The sequence below is a fragment of the Pyrgilauda ruficollis genome, unplaced genomic scaffold, assembly GCF_017590135.1.
Source record: "Pyrgilauda ruficollis isolate IOZ18807 unplaced genomic scaffold, ASM1759013v1 scaffold90, whole genome shotgun sequence".
Lineage (NCBI taxonomy): Eukaryota > Metazoa > Chordata > Aves > Passeriformes > Passeridae > Pyrgilauda > Pyrgilauda ruficollis.
Window position 1 is genome coordinate 1,652,058 of NW_024531044.1, and position 15,749 is coordinate 1,667,806.

The 15,749-nt window shown below is 38.0% G+C and overlaps 1 protein-coding gene across 2 annotated transcripts in view; it reads left to right on the forward strand.

Annotated features, from left to right (window-relative positions):
- The window catches only part of NBAS (NBAS subunit of NRZ tethering complex), a 160,805-nt gene that overhangs the window by 98,413 nt on the left and 46,643 nt on the right, over nt 1–15,749 (forward strand). For both annotated transcript variants that reach the window (XM_041489177.1, XM_041489178.1), the window contains 3 exons: nt 2,382–2,492; nt 5,663–5,913; nt 7,925–8,259. In XM_041489177.1, the coding sequence (XP_041345111.1) occupies nt 2,382–2,492; nt 5,663–5,913; nt 7,925–8,259 (697 nt within the window). The remainder of the gene's footprint in view (nt 1–2,381; nt 2,493–5,662; nt 5,914–7,924; nt 8,260–15,749) is intronic.

A 15,749-nucleotide genomic window follows, 5' to 3' on the forward strand; every position in this document is an offset into this window, starting at 1 on the left:
CATGAATATGACATATGTTTTAGGGACACTCACAGCTGACTAGTTGACAGATTGTCAGAGGAAGAGTTCTCTGCAATAAGAAGCTTTAAATATAATCTCGGATTTTCAGCTGATGTCTGCATAAAGCTTTTGAAGAGCGTATTTAAATATTTTCAGTTTTCCACGTGTAGCTACTCATAGTTACAATTCCAATAGAAATTTGCTACTAAATGGAATCGATATACCAAATAAGAGTAGTTGTATAAGGTCAGGTTTTGGACACTAAGCTGATGCTTTATATCTGTGAAATCTGTATCTGCACATATTTTGTCACTGCATTCATAAAATAGCTTTTAACCATCTTTCAATGTTTCCATTGGAATTGCCTGCTTTGTATATATTGTTACTAAGCACATCTAAGTGTGTCAGTAGGTTACATCTTGATGACTACCTACAGCATCTTCAGTGCAAGTATGCTTCTCTTATTACAGATGCTTACTTTGATTATAGCAGGGTTATTTATATTGTCACCCAAGAGTTCATAGATACCATCTCTTGTAAAATAGAAGAGAAAGTTCCTTACAGTAAGTAGAGGTAAAAACACAATATGAAAGGGGTAGAAGAAGTAAGGCTACTTAGTAAGTGAATGAGAGTGGCACTTCCATACTGGGCAGTTGCAAAGATCCAGTTAATTACTTATTCAGCTTACAGCTTCCTTGCTTTAATCTTCTCAGTGGAGTCTTCATCTGCATTTTCTAATGGAAAGGATGCACAAACTCAATGTAATTGTGTAGCATATTTGTTCTTATTTTTTAATTAAGTGCCTCATGTTTTTTAATCTTTTATGAAGCGCTGTTTGAAGGAACAGCACCTGGAAAAGATTGTATCTTATTTACAAAATAAGAAGAGTGCTAGAAGGAGCAATTTGTACTAAAACTAGCAATTTGCTAAAACTAGCTAACCAGTAGTTGTCTGTTTTGTCGTCTGTATTTGGTGTATTTCTTTGGAGGCTGTTGTTCATTGGACTTGCACCAGTCTTGGGGAAAAAGCACCAAAATACATCCAAAGTGTGCCTGTGCTGGAGCCTTCAGTGAGGATTCCTTTGGCAGTCCTTGGCTCACACCAACAGGCAGTCAGGGCTGGGCATGAAAAGGGGTGTGTAAAAGAAAGTTAAAAGATTCTTTGCAAGGTAATGGACATTTTTTTCAGCTTTTCATTGTGCAACAGCTGCTTGTTTTTGTTGTTACCTTGACAATGAATAAAATGCTTGTACTGTTCTTCATTTAAATGGTATCATTTCCCTAAACCACCACTGCCTTAGGCTGCTGCTGCATGCTGCTCTTAGGAAGAGAGGATTGTGGTATAGCTTATAAAGTTCAGGAGGAAGGGATCCCACTAGTTGCAGGAGCCACTCCTGATTCATATGATTGACTGGATTATTTTGCAGCTAAAGCATTCATATCATCTTCCTCTTTCACTGAATCACAGAATGGCTGAGCTTGGAAGGGGCCTCTGGAGATCATCTTGCCCAACCTTCCTGCTCAGGCAGAGCCTCCTCAAGGATTCACATTAAGTACATTTTAAAGAAGTTGTTCATGACAGGCCTGTGAGAAAGTCATTACACTGAGATCGTGTTTTTCTTGGAAGTATCCTGAAAAGACCCATCCCAACCAAACTGAAACCAAAACTCAAAAGTCCCAGCATTAGCCTTAACAGTATTGCTTCTATGCCAGCCTAGAAACAAGAACCATTTATCTCTATTTGAACCATACCATACTGGGTTAGTAAAGATTAGTATGAAGTTAATTTCAGGCTTTAATATTTTACCATATTCTCCATCTATTGTTTGTCCAAGGGTTTATGCATTAATAGAAAAGCAGTTTTTGATATTTTAGGACAGAGTGAGCTGGATATCTTCACACCTTTTAGTCTACAAATACTAGGAGTGTTTGTGTCTTTGAACTACTTGGAAGAGCTTTGAGGATTTGTATACCGGTTGTGCTAAAACACTGTAGGTGTTGCAACTAAATCAAATAAATGCTGTGACAAGTTATATCCTTAATCACTTTGTAACTGCAATGGAATGAAAACTGAGATTTTTGCTTTAGCACAGTAGAAGCTGCCATTGAGAACCAATGTTTGTGGAATAGGTTCCTGTCTTTGAAATATCTCTGTAGTTTTTTTTCTATTTTTTTTTTCCTCCAAATGAAGCACAAAGTATAAGTAAATGCAGAGACACACTTAATGTATTTTTATTTAAAAATTATTTTACGTTCTTGTTTTATGAAAAAAAAATTAAAATAAATAGTGAGTTTTCTAACGTAAGCATTTATTTTCATATTACATCTCATAGGACTTAACATAATTTTTCCTTGTTTTCTCTCATGTCTCTCCTCTACCAGGACACTTGAAGAAAATGTCTATAAAATTGCTGTTTCTTTGGCTCAGCGATACAGTGTTCCACTTTGGGAAGTTTACATGACCCATCTGGAATTTTTATTCACCGACAGTGGGTAAGTTGTCTCCTCTGCAGATACACATACAATTCTGTTACGCAGAAATAAATGCTAATGTATGACAGAATTTAATTATATTGGGGGTGGAGTTTGTGTTGTGTTTTCATTTGTCTTTTGTTAGGATAGTATGGGAATTTTTGTCTTTTCCACATAATGCTTCTGTGAAAACTACTGTTGCAGGTAAGTTTAAAAGTCCATATGTGTTTTATTGTTCTTCAGAGTATTCCAGGACTTTGTTTCAGTGTTCAAGTTTCCACAACTTTGAATATTTAGTTCTACTTTCCAGTGGCAACTTATCCTGTAGTTACCCTTACAGTCCCTGTAATATAGCCTGAACCCTGATAGTTTCCCTGTCTTTTAGCGTTTTGCTCTTTATCGACCTCTATTCTTTGTAATAGAGGAAATAAATATATCCCTATTCACATTGTGCATCTGTTCATATCAGTTTAATTTTTTGATAGAAGCAAGTTTTTTCTTTTAACAATGTTTTGCTGAAACTGTTCTAGCCTAAAAGATTATGGCCGACCAAACCTGGCACTGGTGAGGCATAAGGGGAGGAGGGGTGCTTATAATCTCTATTCCACAGTGGCTTCAGGGCCTTTATTTTTAAATTCATTTATTTCTTTATTTTAACCTCTTACATCATGTCAGGCAGTTTTTGCCTACTGAAAGAGGAATAAACCCATTTGATGGAAGACCAGGCTACTTGCCTGAACAGCACATGCAGATGACAGTGATGTAGAACTCTCTGTGTAATACAGCCTCTCATACCTACTGTTCTGACAGATATGATCAAATTAATTTGGTTTGTTTCAAGTGTTAAATTCTTAAAGCACCTTTAGCTTGCAGCAGTGTTGATACCTCTCTTAACATTAACTATTAATTAAAAAGCATTGAAACATTTTATAAAATGTGAGGGATAAAAAACAAAGCCTGGTGAATTGTCTGGAGAAGATGAAATAATGTTCTGAAATTTTCTTCATTTCCTCCAGAAAACAGAGAAATCATACTCCCTAAATTTTCATGCTGCTAAATTATTTACTGCTTTAAACAAAACAGACAGTCAGGATATAAACATGGCAACACTGGGGTGAGTGTGAAAGAGCCAGCTACCTTCTCTGGGACTCGAATATTACCTAAGGTGTTTTGCAACAGTTTTCTATTGTTTTTTTTGTACTTGTTCTCCTTGAGTTAGTATTCATAGAATTCTGAAATGACAGAAGTACAGAGTAACCATATTTTCTCTAGTGAAAAGTCTTAAAAGTTGATGTATAATAGCGTAATATGCTGCTGAGCATTTTTTTGTATCATAATCTCATTTTAAAATTGATTGACAGCAGACGACCATTACAGTATATCTGAGTCTTGGAATTATGGCATTAATAGTACATGTTCTATTATGCATTCATTCTGAACTGAAATTAAGTTTATTCTAAGACTTAATCTCTTTAACCAAATATGCAGTATTTCTATAAGCCACATTACATAGGGAGAAGCTCAAAAGAGCTTCATAGTTTGTATTAACATAGCTTGTATTAACTATTTCTTTGATTATTTGATGACAAAGAATTATGATATTCCATAAAAGTTTAGTGGAAATTCAGTTACTTCTTTTGAGGATCTGATCACATTTGGTTATGAAAACTCTATGAAATGCAGTTTATGATTTCAGCAACACGAAATCTTCTTTGTCTATCACAAAACCTCTTGTTCCAGAATCTTTCTGAACAACACCATAAACTCTTCATATCTGCAATCAGCCCTGCCCTAAAAACACTGCAAACATCTGCCAATCCTTTTCATATAATTTAATGCTCAACTAACTTTTAGTTTGAACTTTGGGTATGAACGCAAAAAAATAGTCATATCACAGTCTTGAAATGCATCAGGTCCAAGTGTCTGCTTTCCCCAATATGAAGAGTGGATGGTACTTTATTTCTATTGACATTATACTTGTTTTCATTAATATTGTAGAAAAAATAACAAAGGAGAAGAATCTATAGAATTAAAAGAATGCTTGCAATGTTAGCCATCTTGGGGTAGGTCATAGATGTAAAAATAACAAAAAAATCTTATTCTTGCTAAGCAATCAGTTAATTTTTAAAATTAGAAGGTTGTGTTTGTGGTATTTGCTGTAAAAAAAATCATCTTTAAGAATGAAATGGAGACATTTTACTTGGATATTAAATAGAAACACTAACTTACAGCATGTATATTTGGGGAGGGAAATGATGAAATTCTAATTTAATCAGTTTTAAAGTAGAGGAAAATCAAATGGTATAAGAAGACATCAGATTTTGAAATGAAATGTACTATCTAATGTGCCATATGATTGGACTCGGGGGAGACTTGAGGTAGGAATCATCTGTAGGTTACTTCTTTCCTCAGATTTAGGTAAAACTTTCAGTTGAGAAAGATAAACTTAAGATGATATGCACCCATTTTTCTCCCAGTTGAGGGAAAAGGAGTGATTATCTTTTATGTAGTCAGCTGCAGGTATCTGAATGCTGTGAAAGAGCTAATACATTATTTTCAAAAGATTGAGGAAAGAATTTCCTGAAGCAGTGAGACTGACTGAGGTCAACCCAAGGCTTACCAATAGTTTCATAAGTATTCATGGATGACAGTTTGAGAAGCAACTTGTTAAACTGCCAAAGTCTTGGTAAACTGTCCTAAGCATAAATAATAGTGCCAAATAGATTAATTGCTGGGCAAGAGCCAATTTTCAGTGATAGTATCTCAAGCTGTGCACAGGTACTCATCAACTACAGAAAACAGAATTTAATGGATTGGGAAAGCTTCTAACCGGGCAATAGGATCTTTGAGCATCATTCAGCCTCAAGTGGTTGGTTAATTTGTTTAATAAAGTCTTCCTTTACACATATCCTGGATGTATTTTTCCTGTTGCATGTAGCTATAGTCACAGATGTGAAATCCTGCTTTGAATTCCACTTCAGTATTCATAACCCTTAATCTGCATGTCCAAGGTAACAGGATTGGGAAATACAAGAGTTGCTTAGCTTTTGTTTATAGAGTGTACAATTATCTAAATGTTTGTGAGTGAGACCCTAAAGAGAAGAAAGGATTGTCCTGTCTCCCAGGTGTACAGCTGTAAGAGTCTTTCATGGCGCATCCAGGCTTTAAGCAGAAGTTATTTCTAAACACAGGCTATCGACACTGGAAATAGAAGAAAGAGCACAAAGTCTTGGTCTATTTGAGACTTTGAAAACCAGTCCTGAAACCTTTCATGAACACATGGCTAAATATGTTTACCCAAGTATTGAAGGCCAAGATCACCAGCGGTTGCTTTACTATTTTACACTCCTGGAAAACTGTGGCTGCTCAGAAGTGGTGAACCGTGCTCTTAAACCTGAAACTCACATCCGACTCCTGAAAAAATTCAAAGCAGTTGCACCAGGTAAGACAGTACCTGTTTGTTTATTACTTTATAATGTAAGTCCTGGCATGATTATGCTTAGCTAGTTTATGGGGTTTTTTTAGGTAATTGTTTTTTTTTTTTTTTTTCTGTGAGCAAAGGAGATGAATACAATTAATATAGGCACAAGTTCTTAATCTTTGTTTTACTGGAAAGACAGTTTTTTCTTTCACAGCAAGAAAAAACTAGTTAAGAACAGGTTTCTGTTAGTGATGCAAGTTAAAATTATTTGCAATATTTCATAGTAAAATTTTAACTAAATAATATCAAAGTGCTAGAGTATAATTTTTAACACTACAAGTTTAACATGAATATCCTCAAAGGGCTTAAGAAAGTTTACCTTTCAAGAGTCTGAATTACAGAATACATTAGAGACTTTATGCAGTTTGTGTTTGTTTGTCTGAAAGAGGATAATTTTTTGTTATGTTTTATCCTTGATATTACCTTTTTTCTTTCCCAGAATAACAACATTGTTTGTAGCCCTGCATTTTCAGACAATTACTGTAGAACACACTGCTGCTAAGCATTCTGAATCTTGAAATACTACTTTCAATTTGCTTATTAGTTGGATTCTATCTTGAATTTTAGTTGTACAACTCCAAATCCAGTATCAGAATGAAAAATACACACTGTATGGCATTACCTCCTGTGAGGATGAATTAATTGATCAGTATTGGAACCTAATGTGTATTGGACACTAACCGTGCTGCAGAGTTTTAAGAGATGGTGCATATGAATTCATGTATTGCGGGAAGAAAAAGGTCAATAATTTTTCTGAGAGGAGGGATAACCCTCAGTTCTTATTGATGTTATTCAACAATCAAGTTCTGTGGTGCTTGCCAAAGAAAATTCTGCCATGAAATTATTGTTTCAAAGTATTCATAAAAAAAAAAAAAGCCCTCGGAACATATGTCAGACATAAATTAGTCAGTTTGTGTGGTAAAAAATTAAATCTTTGTACTACACACCTAATCAAAATTCTCAGTGTTCAGCATGGGTTAGAGATAGGAGTCAAGGAACAACAGCTAAGTGTTTACAGAGGTTGCAAGCCCAAAGTATATGCATAAGAACATGGCAATAGAAGTCAGTTACTTTAAAAATTATATGCAAAGAAAATAAAATAGTATAATTTCTAGAAATACTTGCGTTGTTGGTAAATTAATTGCAAGCATGTTCTTCCTCTGGGGAGCAGAGTAGTAACATGACTCTTGATTATATAAATATTGATGTAAATGGATCTACATGTCCTTTCTCTAGCAGACCGTATTTAGTTTACTTGTAGTTAGTGCCTTGCAGCTTTTCCTAAGTGGTAAGTACCAGTTGTTCCATGATCAGAGTACATATTTTATATTATGAAGACTTATGCCTTTACTTGCATGAGGTTTTCTCGGGTTTACATTTTAAGTTCTAGCATGATTTTATATACTATATATATGTTCTTGCTTCTTTGAGAATCTACTTTTTGCGGGTTGCGTCATAGACTCACAGAACACTTGGGGTTGGAAGGGACCTTAGAGATCAACCAGTTCCAAATCCCCTGCCATGGGCAGGGGCACCTTCCACTAGACCAGGTTGCTCAGTGCCCCACCCAACCTGACCTTGAACACTTCCAGGGATGGAGCATCCACAGCTTCTCTGGGCAGCCTGTTCCAGTGACTCACCACCCTCACAGTGAAGGATTTCTTCCATCTATCTAAGTGGAAGAATGGACCTAAATCTAATGGACCCAAATCTACCCTCTTTCAGTTTGAACCCCTTCCCCCTTGTTGGAGTGATATATAATGTTAAAATATGTTCCATGGATTGAGAAATTTTGCATGCACCAGGAAATCATAAAATCTAAGTCTGTTAGTATTTATATTTCTAAAAGGGGGTGGGCTAGAGTCTTTTTAGTTCTGCAGATGCTGGTGTATTCATTATTTCACATGTAATTGTGGAGTGTGAGTGGATTTAATGATGAATAACTTTTACCTCTTTCTCCTTCTTTCACTAGGTCTTAATTACAAAAAACTAACAGATGAAAATGAAAATCCTGTGGAAACACTGGAGCCCATCCTTACAAGTCAAAATATCTTATCTATTTCCAAACTGGCTCCTAAAATTCCTAAAAAAGATGGAAGCATGCTGTCACCAAGTTCTGTTTATGCTGTGTGGTTACAAAAACTTTTTTGGAATGGTGATCATCATCTCATTAAAAAAATACCAGAAACCGTGGATGAGTGGCTACATGCGTATGATATGTGTTCAAAATACCTTGATAGACTTGATCCAGATGATATTGTTACTTTCATTGATGAAATTACTTTTTCTTCCAAAGCTGTCACAAAGGTAAGGAGATATTTTTAAAGAATTTTAGTCCTCAGGTGAAGCATATAGTATATGAGTTCAATGGAGTATCAAGAAGAAAGTCCCAGGAGATGTTACAGTTTTCATTTTGCAGTATTTAAATATAAATTTGTAAACCTTCCTCTGCCTACCTTTTCTTTTTATGACAGCCAGTATGGAAAGAAGGTATTTTTGTTCACTTAGGGGAGTTAGATCTGTGGATATGAGAGTTTTGATGGAACCCCGAAGTCTCTGTGTGCTCATTCAACTCAGAATAAGACACTGTGTATTTCATAGAGTCATTGAGTGGTTTGGGTTGGAAAAGACCTTAAAAACCATCAAGTTCCAACCTCCCTGCCATGGAGGATTTCTGCATTTCTTCCATATATCTTATCCAATATAAACCTGCCCTCTTTCATTAAAGCCATCCCCCTTGTCTACCACTATGGGCCCTGTGGAAAGCTCTCCTGCAGCCTCCTTTAGGTGTTCAGGGCTGCTCTAACATCTTCCCAAAGCCTTCTCCTCTCCTTACTGAACAGCCCAACTTCTCAGCCTGTCTTCACAGGAGAGTTGTTCCATCCCGCTGTGCATCTTTGTGGCCTCCTCTGGGCTCAGTCACTGCCCCTGTCTTTGACATAGATGTTAAACAGTGCCAGTCCCAATACTAATCCCTAAGGAGTGACAGTGCTCTCCATTTGGACATTGAGCCGTTAATGCTTGTATGCAGCAAACCCAGTCAATTCTTTATCCACCAAGGGGTCCATGTGTCATATCCATCTCTCCAGTTTGTATGTCATGCCGAACACTGTCAAATGCTTTGCACCTGGCAAATGACACGAGCTGCAGTTCCTCTTTATTCATTCACCAATTCTGTAACCCTGTTAGAGAAGACCACCAGATTTGTCAGCCATGATATGCCCTTAATGAAGCCGTGTTGGCTGTCACCAGCCACCTCCTGATTTTCTGTGCCTTACCATAGATTCCAGGAGGATCTGCACCATGATCTTGCTGGTCACCAAAATGAAACTAACCAGCCTGCAGTTCCCTAGGTTGTCCTTTTTTAAAAATGAGGACTATGTTTCTCCTTCTACAGTCAGTGGGAGTTTCTCCAGACTGCCACAACTTCTCAAGTGGATGGACAGTGGTCTAGCAAATTCATGCACCAACTCCCTCAGAACACACAGAAGCATCTCATGAGGGCCCAGGACCTGTGCACCTTCGGGTTCCTTAGATGGTCTTGAGCATGAGCTTTTTCTGCTGGGGTTTATTCTTCATTCTGCCAGTCCCTTCATTTGCTTTCTGCAACTTGGGTAGCATGGCTGGAGCATTTGCTGGTGAAGACTGATGCAAAACTTATTGACTGACTGTTTTCTCTGAGTCTCAGGTAACACCGCTTCTCATTTCCTTCCAGAGAGGACCCACAATTTCCCTAGTCTTTCTTCTACCACCAATATACCTACTGAAACTTTGCTTGTAGCCCTTGGTGTTCCTGGCAAGATATAGTTTGAGCAATGCTTTAGCTTTCCTAACCTGATCCCTGGCTGCTGGGACAGTTCCTCTGTATGCCTCGTAGGTACCTTTCTTGTTTCCACCCTCTGTGGGCTGTCTTTTTGGTGTTTCAAGAGTTTCTTTTGCATCCCTGCAGGTCTCCTAGCATTTTTTCCTGACTACTTCTTCTTTGGGATATTGTTCCTGCGCTTGAAGGACGTTAACATTCAATTTCAGCCAGCCTTTTTGGGTCCCTCTTTGCTTTATCCCATGGTACTCTACCAGACAAATCCCTGAAGTCCAGAGCAGTGAACTTTCTGTGCACCCTTCTCATTGCACTAAGGATCTTCATGGCTACTGCAGCCCAGGCTGATCTTCATTGTCACATTCCCCTCCAGTCCTTCTTTGTTGGTGAAAACAAGTTCCATCATTGCACCTCTCCTAGTTGGTTCCTGTATGACTTGAAGAAGGACGTTGTCATCAGTGCATTCCAGGAGCCTCCTGGATTGCCTGTGCCATGTTGCATTCTCACTCCACCAGACACTGGTGTAGTTGTATTTATTTACTTACGCTCATCCTAAAATTCATTGTGCCACAGTCTTGTGCTTGTACCAGGCTTTTGCATTCAGAATAAGATGTTCCACAAAGAAAGTATTCTGGCCCAATGCATGTGGTTTCTAAGCATTGTAATAATGGCAGTTACAAACTGTTGTAATCTCCATCTGGCTGAAAGCCTGGTTTTGAAAGAATGCACTTTCATGTGTGTAACATATATTACGAGATGTGGAGGTTTTTTTTTGTCCAGTGAAACCTACTTGCCAGGATATTTCTAGCATAAAGTTTTACCCATGCTTTCTTACATATCTTTGCTGTGAATCACAAAAGAGAAATGAGATTTCTTAGATTTTACCTTATTAAAAGATCTAGAGATGTCTTCACTAACTTTATCTGAAAGGAAAAGGCAATAAAGTCTCTAGGGGTTTATTGTGTGTATCTTCTTTATTTTGGTTTGTTACAGTTTTTCTGAAGTATTTATACACCATGTTTAATGAGGTGAATTTCAGTTTATTCTGTCTTTGAATGTTTTAATGAATGTATACAATATTGGTATAGGTTTATTAGAACCCATCTAAATTCTGTCTATATCAGAATCTGGTGAAAAAAATGGTAGCTGGGATAATAAGAAACTTTGTCAGCACAGAATTTATGCTGTGATCTTACTGTCAGAGTAGACCAGCATGTTTTCTTACTAGTTCTATCAGCTGTCTCTGAAGCCTTTTTAGCAGAACTATTATCTTGGTTTAGGTGTTTTGATCCCTTTTATCTCATAAAGGTACTTTTTCATGCTTCTGAGCAGTGATTCAGACTCATCCTGAGATCTTAATTGCCAAACTGGACCCTAAACTGAGGTAGCAAGGGCATGGCTTGTCTAATGAGAAGGAAGTGCTGTCTTTATGTATGGTGATTGCAACTGAGTACTTGAAACTCTTGCTGTTAATGTTTCTTGAGTATTACAAAGTTATTTCTCCTTTATTCCAGATGAATGGTGCAAGGAGAGAGTGGATATCCTCCACTGTGTGTCTGTTTTGAAACACCTTGATTATTTTCCTTTGTTTCTGTTCAGGATTCTGACACATTTTCTCTACCCTCTTGAGAATTGAGAGAAAAAATAGCATGAAAGAAATACTAAAGGCAAGATGATTGTGGTTTGTGGTCAGGCAGAATTTTGTAGTAGAGACCTGTTAGCTTTTTGGACGTGAAAGATGCTCAAGAAGTGCTTGAAACAGTTGGTCAAATCATCTAATGTGCCACTGGGTTTGGGATTGACAGCTTGCAACTAATTTTGCCTCAGGATCCTGTTCAGTTCTCAAGTAGAATTGTACAATGAGAAGTTATCATTGTAGAGCCTGGAAACTTATCTCTGAGGTCTCTTTCCTCTACCTTTCATCTGGAAAACACTCCATACATAAAAGCAGCCTTTTGGCTTGCATTTTTTACTTAAATGTTATGTGTTTTGAGGCTGCCCTGGTCATGTGCTCACTCTTTTAATCTCCAGTTCAGAACTTTCTTCCCAGTCTAGTTTTGTGGCCAAATACTTTACTATATCAGTTTCTTACTACCACAGCAGATGCATATTTAAGTACTTCATGGAAGTGCTGATACTTAGTCAAAATGCAAAAAAACATGGTCTTTATCATGAAATAATCTGTACTGTCCTGAGACAACTGAGTTTTCTCTCATAGAGGAAATTTGAGAGGAAGCTTACAGAGAGATTGTGAAGTGGGTTTTTTAGGAGTGCTGAGAGGTGAACTGGCAAAAAACCGCAAAAAACAGATGTTGGTTACCCTCACACCTCTCTCTCACTCCTTCAAAATCTCAGAAGGTGAAGGTGGGAAAGAAGAGGGAGAGAATATTCCAGGGAGATGATGAGATGCACTCCACTGGTATTCTTGTGGAGGAGTATCTCCATCAAAAACCACTTTTGGTCAGAAACAATTGAGAAACGTCTCAAGTACTAAGAGGTAATGGTACATTGGTTACATAGCACTGTATGAGTTAGGCTACATGAGTTCAACTTCAGAGGTAGCATTGCTGTTGTCACCATGTGGGAACTTAGGAAACAGACATCAAAATATCTCTGCTTTTCCAGTATTTCAGTAGAAGTAAGGAGAGGCAGTGGTGGACCATCAGAGCAATAGCCAGCTGCTTCTGCTTGTGTGTCACTTGGATATGGCAGAAAACCTGGGAGCAGAATGTGTAATTATGCAAAAGGGAATGAAAACACAGGGGTTTAGTGGTGGCTTCTTCAACTCCTTGTTCTTCCTGACAAAGACAGGAATGTTATGGGTTTTGACAGGGACCCTTTTATTCACCTGTTCCTTTCCACAAACTGTGTTTTAGCTTTCTCGTGAATTGGGCCAGCAGTGACTGAATGAGCAGCACTTGACTGGGCAAAGGGATTGAGAGACTGTCTAAATCTGGAGAAATGGCCGAGGAGTTTGCATTTATGAAAAGGCAACTAACATTGTTATACTGACTGTAGTTCAGGATGTGACACAGTTTTAGGTACTTCTAGTTCTAAGAGGCCAGAGATTCTTTTCTCCCATGTTTCTTGCAATCAGTAGAAATGAGTTACCACGTGGAAGATGAGATTCAGTTCCCAGGCACTAAGGATTCATGAAGTGGTCACATTGTGTGGTGGGAGCTGGGTGAGCAGAGATGCATCGCAGTGGGACTTCAGTAAAGCACAGACCTAAAGTAACATGGTTAATGTAGTTGGAGAAGGTACAGATTGGTACAAATTTTTTTTTGTGGCAAATGAAACAGGCAAGGACCTCAAGGCTTTGTCAGCACCTTCCTCACACATTGAAGGGCTGAAGTATTGATCCCTTGACCACAGAAGCTCACTGCTGCAAGCACTTGAGAAGGTTCCTGCTTGTGACACTTCTACTCAGATATGCTTTTAACTCTGTATAACTGTTTAAGTCTTTCTGACTAAATAAAAAATCATTCAGTCTCTGTAACATTAAGAATAGGCTATTTGTATGTATGGAACAGATTTCTTCCTAAATGGGAGATATTTCAAGTATTCATTGGAATGACTGCTTATATTTTTGCATGCATTTTGAATCTGTCATCTTTTTTCCCAGGAGCTCTGTTTGCTTTTAAATAATATTGATGTCATAGTTTCTTAATTATAGCAATGATCATATCAGCTTCTTACCATGATGATTTCCCATTTGTTCCTGTTTCTGTGATCTTTGTGAAGCATTTTAGATAGTTTGTGGGTTTGGTTTTTTTTTTTAAATTCCTTCATTGCCAGCATTTTGTTCATTGTGCTGGAGAGTTGGTTATGTCTTCAAAGAACCATCTGTTGTAGAGCTCATAGGTCATTGCCCTGATGAGTTTTTGATTAACAGTACTCTGGAAAAAAAAGCCTGGCACAACAAAAACACAACTGAAAACAATATTTTTAAATCACTGTGTTTTCATTATTGAACACACACTACAAATGGAGCTTGGCACAATATGTTGATTAGAAGAAGAAAAGGCTACAGCTTTAGATGGGAAAAGCAGAATAAAAAGCAGTGGTATCATCAGTTAGCTATTCTGTAGAGAAAGAGAAGCTGAAATTTTCCTTACATAGGAACTCTCTTGCAGCCTTCCACAGATTCAGCCATATTCTTTCAGACTACAGCTGATGATGTTTTTTGTTTAACATTCCATCTTTTATAACTTCCTTACCAAATTCTGATTTAAAAGATTAAAAAGAACTTTTCTTGCAACTTAGTGATTTTAGTTGAAAGGTTGACTTATTTTCTCTGAGTCAGTATTACTGTTTTGACCATTTTCTTTTCCTTTTTGCTTCCTCAAGCAGGAGTACAATGTCCACATTTTGACCACATACCAAACAGGTGTGGAATGAGAACTTATTACAACTGGACATTAACCTGCATCATTTTCTTGACTTTAAAGACACTGAATGCTGTTGAAAATAACTGTATAAAAAAAGCTCAGTTAAAAAAAAAAAAAAGCCCAGAATATTGTTCACTATCTTTTGTCTGGCTGATTGACTTAATGCTATATAAAACACTAAGGATAAAGACAGGGCATGACATTGCCTGAAGGTGTACAAGAAATGTTGTTACATAGCGTGACTGCATTCAGATGTTACTTTTTGAATTACTTGGCTTCATTTTACGACTGCATTCCAGTTCAGTTGGTTTGCCTTGCCTGACCTTGTTTTGTTCGTGGATATTGACAGTACTTCTTTTTCTAGTATCAGTGCAAGGGACTTTTCTTGTGCCTTTCATTTATATAGTTATTTTAATTAAATCTGTTTCGAGAGTGTGTAATAGGAAACTTCAGTCTTTTCTTTAACTGGCTTCTTAAACTTCCATTTAAACTTTTTCCAAATGAATTTTACAGGGTCCAGTAGTAATGAAGTTAACTTTCATCATAGCAGCCTCAGTGGGGCTGTGCTTTGGATTTGTAACTGAAACAGTGTTGATACCATTGGGATTTTGACTTGCTGAGTACTGCTTGTACTGTGTCAAGGCTTAATTTTTATCTCAACACCTCAGCCCTGAGTAGGCTGCAGGTGGGCAAAAAGTGGTTAAAGGACACAGCCAGGACAGGTGACCTGGGCAGCCAAAGGTGTGTTCTGTGCCATCTAATGTCATGCTCAGTGGTAGCAAACAAAGAGTTGGGTGAGATCAGAGGGATGGAGCACCTCTCCTATGGGGAAAGACTGAGAGAATTCAGATTGTTCAGCCTGGAAAAGAGAAGGCTTTGGGGTGACCTAATTGTGGCCTTCCAGTACCTTAAGGGAACCCACAGGAAAGACGGAGATGGATGAGAGCATGATGGAGACAGGAAAAGAGGGAATGGCTTCCAAATGGAGAGTAGGTTTAGGTTAGACATTAGGAAAAACGGCTGCCCAGAGAAGCTGTGGATGCCCCATCCCTGGAAGTGTTCAAGGCCAGGTTGGGTGGGACTTTGAGCAGTCTGGTCTAGTGGAAGGTGTCCCTGTTCATGGCAATGGGGTTGGAACTAGGTGATCTCTAAGGTCCCTTCCAACCCAGGCCATTCTGTGATTTGGCAGCAGATACAGGAACTGCACCCAGCTGTTCCATCTGAACATCAAAACCCATTTTTCATTACGAGGGTGAGAGAACACAAGTTGCACAAAGGGGTTGTTGAGTCCTCCCACATTGGAGGTAAATTTAAGAGCCACCTGAATGTGGTCCTTGGCCACAGGCTCTAGGTGGCTCTGTTTAAGCAGATGCCCTTTGGTGGCCCCTTGCAACCATTCTGTTTCACTCTTGCTGGGATCCCAGGTTCCTGTGCCATTAAAAGGAGTGGAGCTGTTACCATAATCTCACACTTGCATGTTAATCACTGACAACAAGAGTAGCAGGGTCAACATCTTCACGTATAAGTAAATGTTACTCATAATATACTTTATTAAGAAGTACTTATATACTCTGAGGAGAATAGGCTTA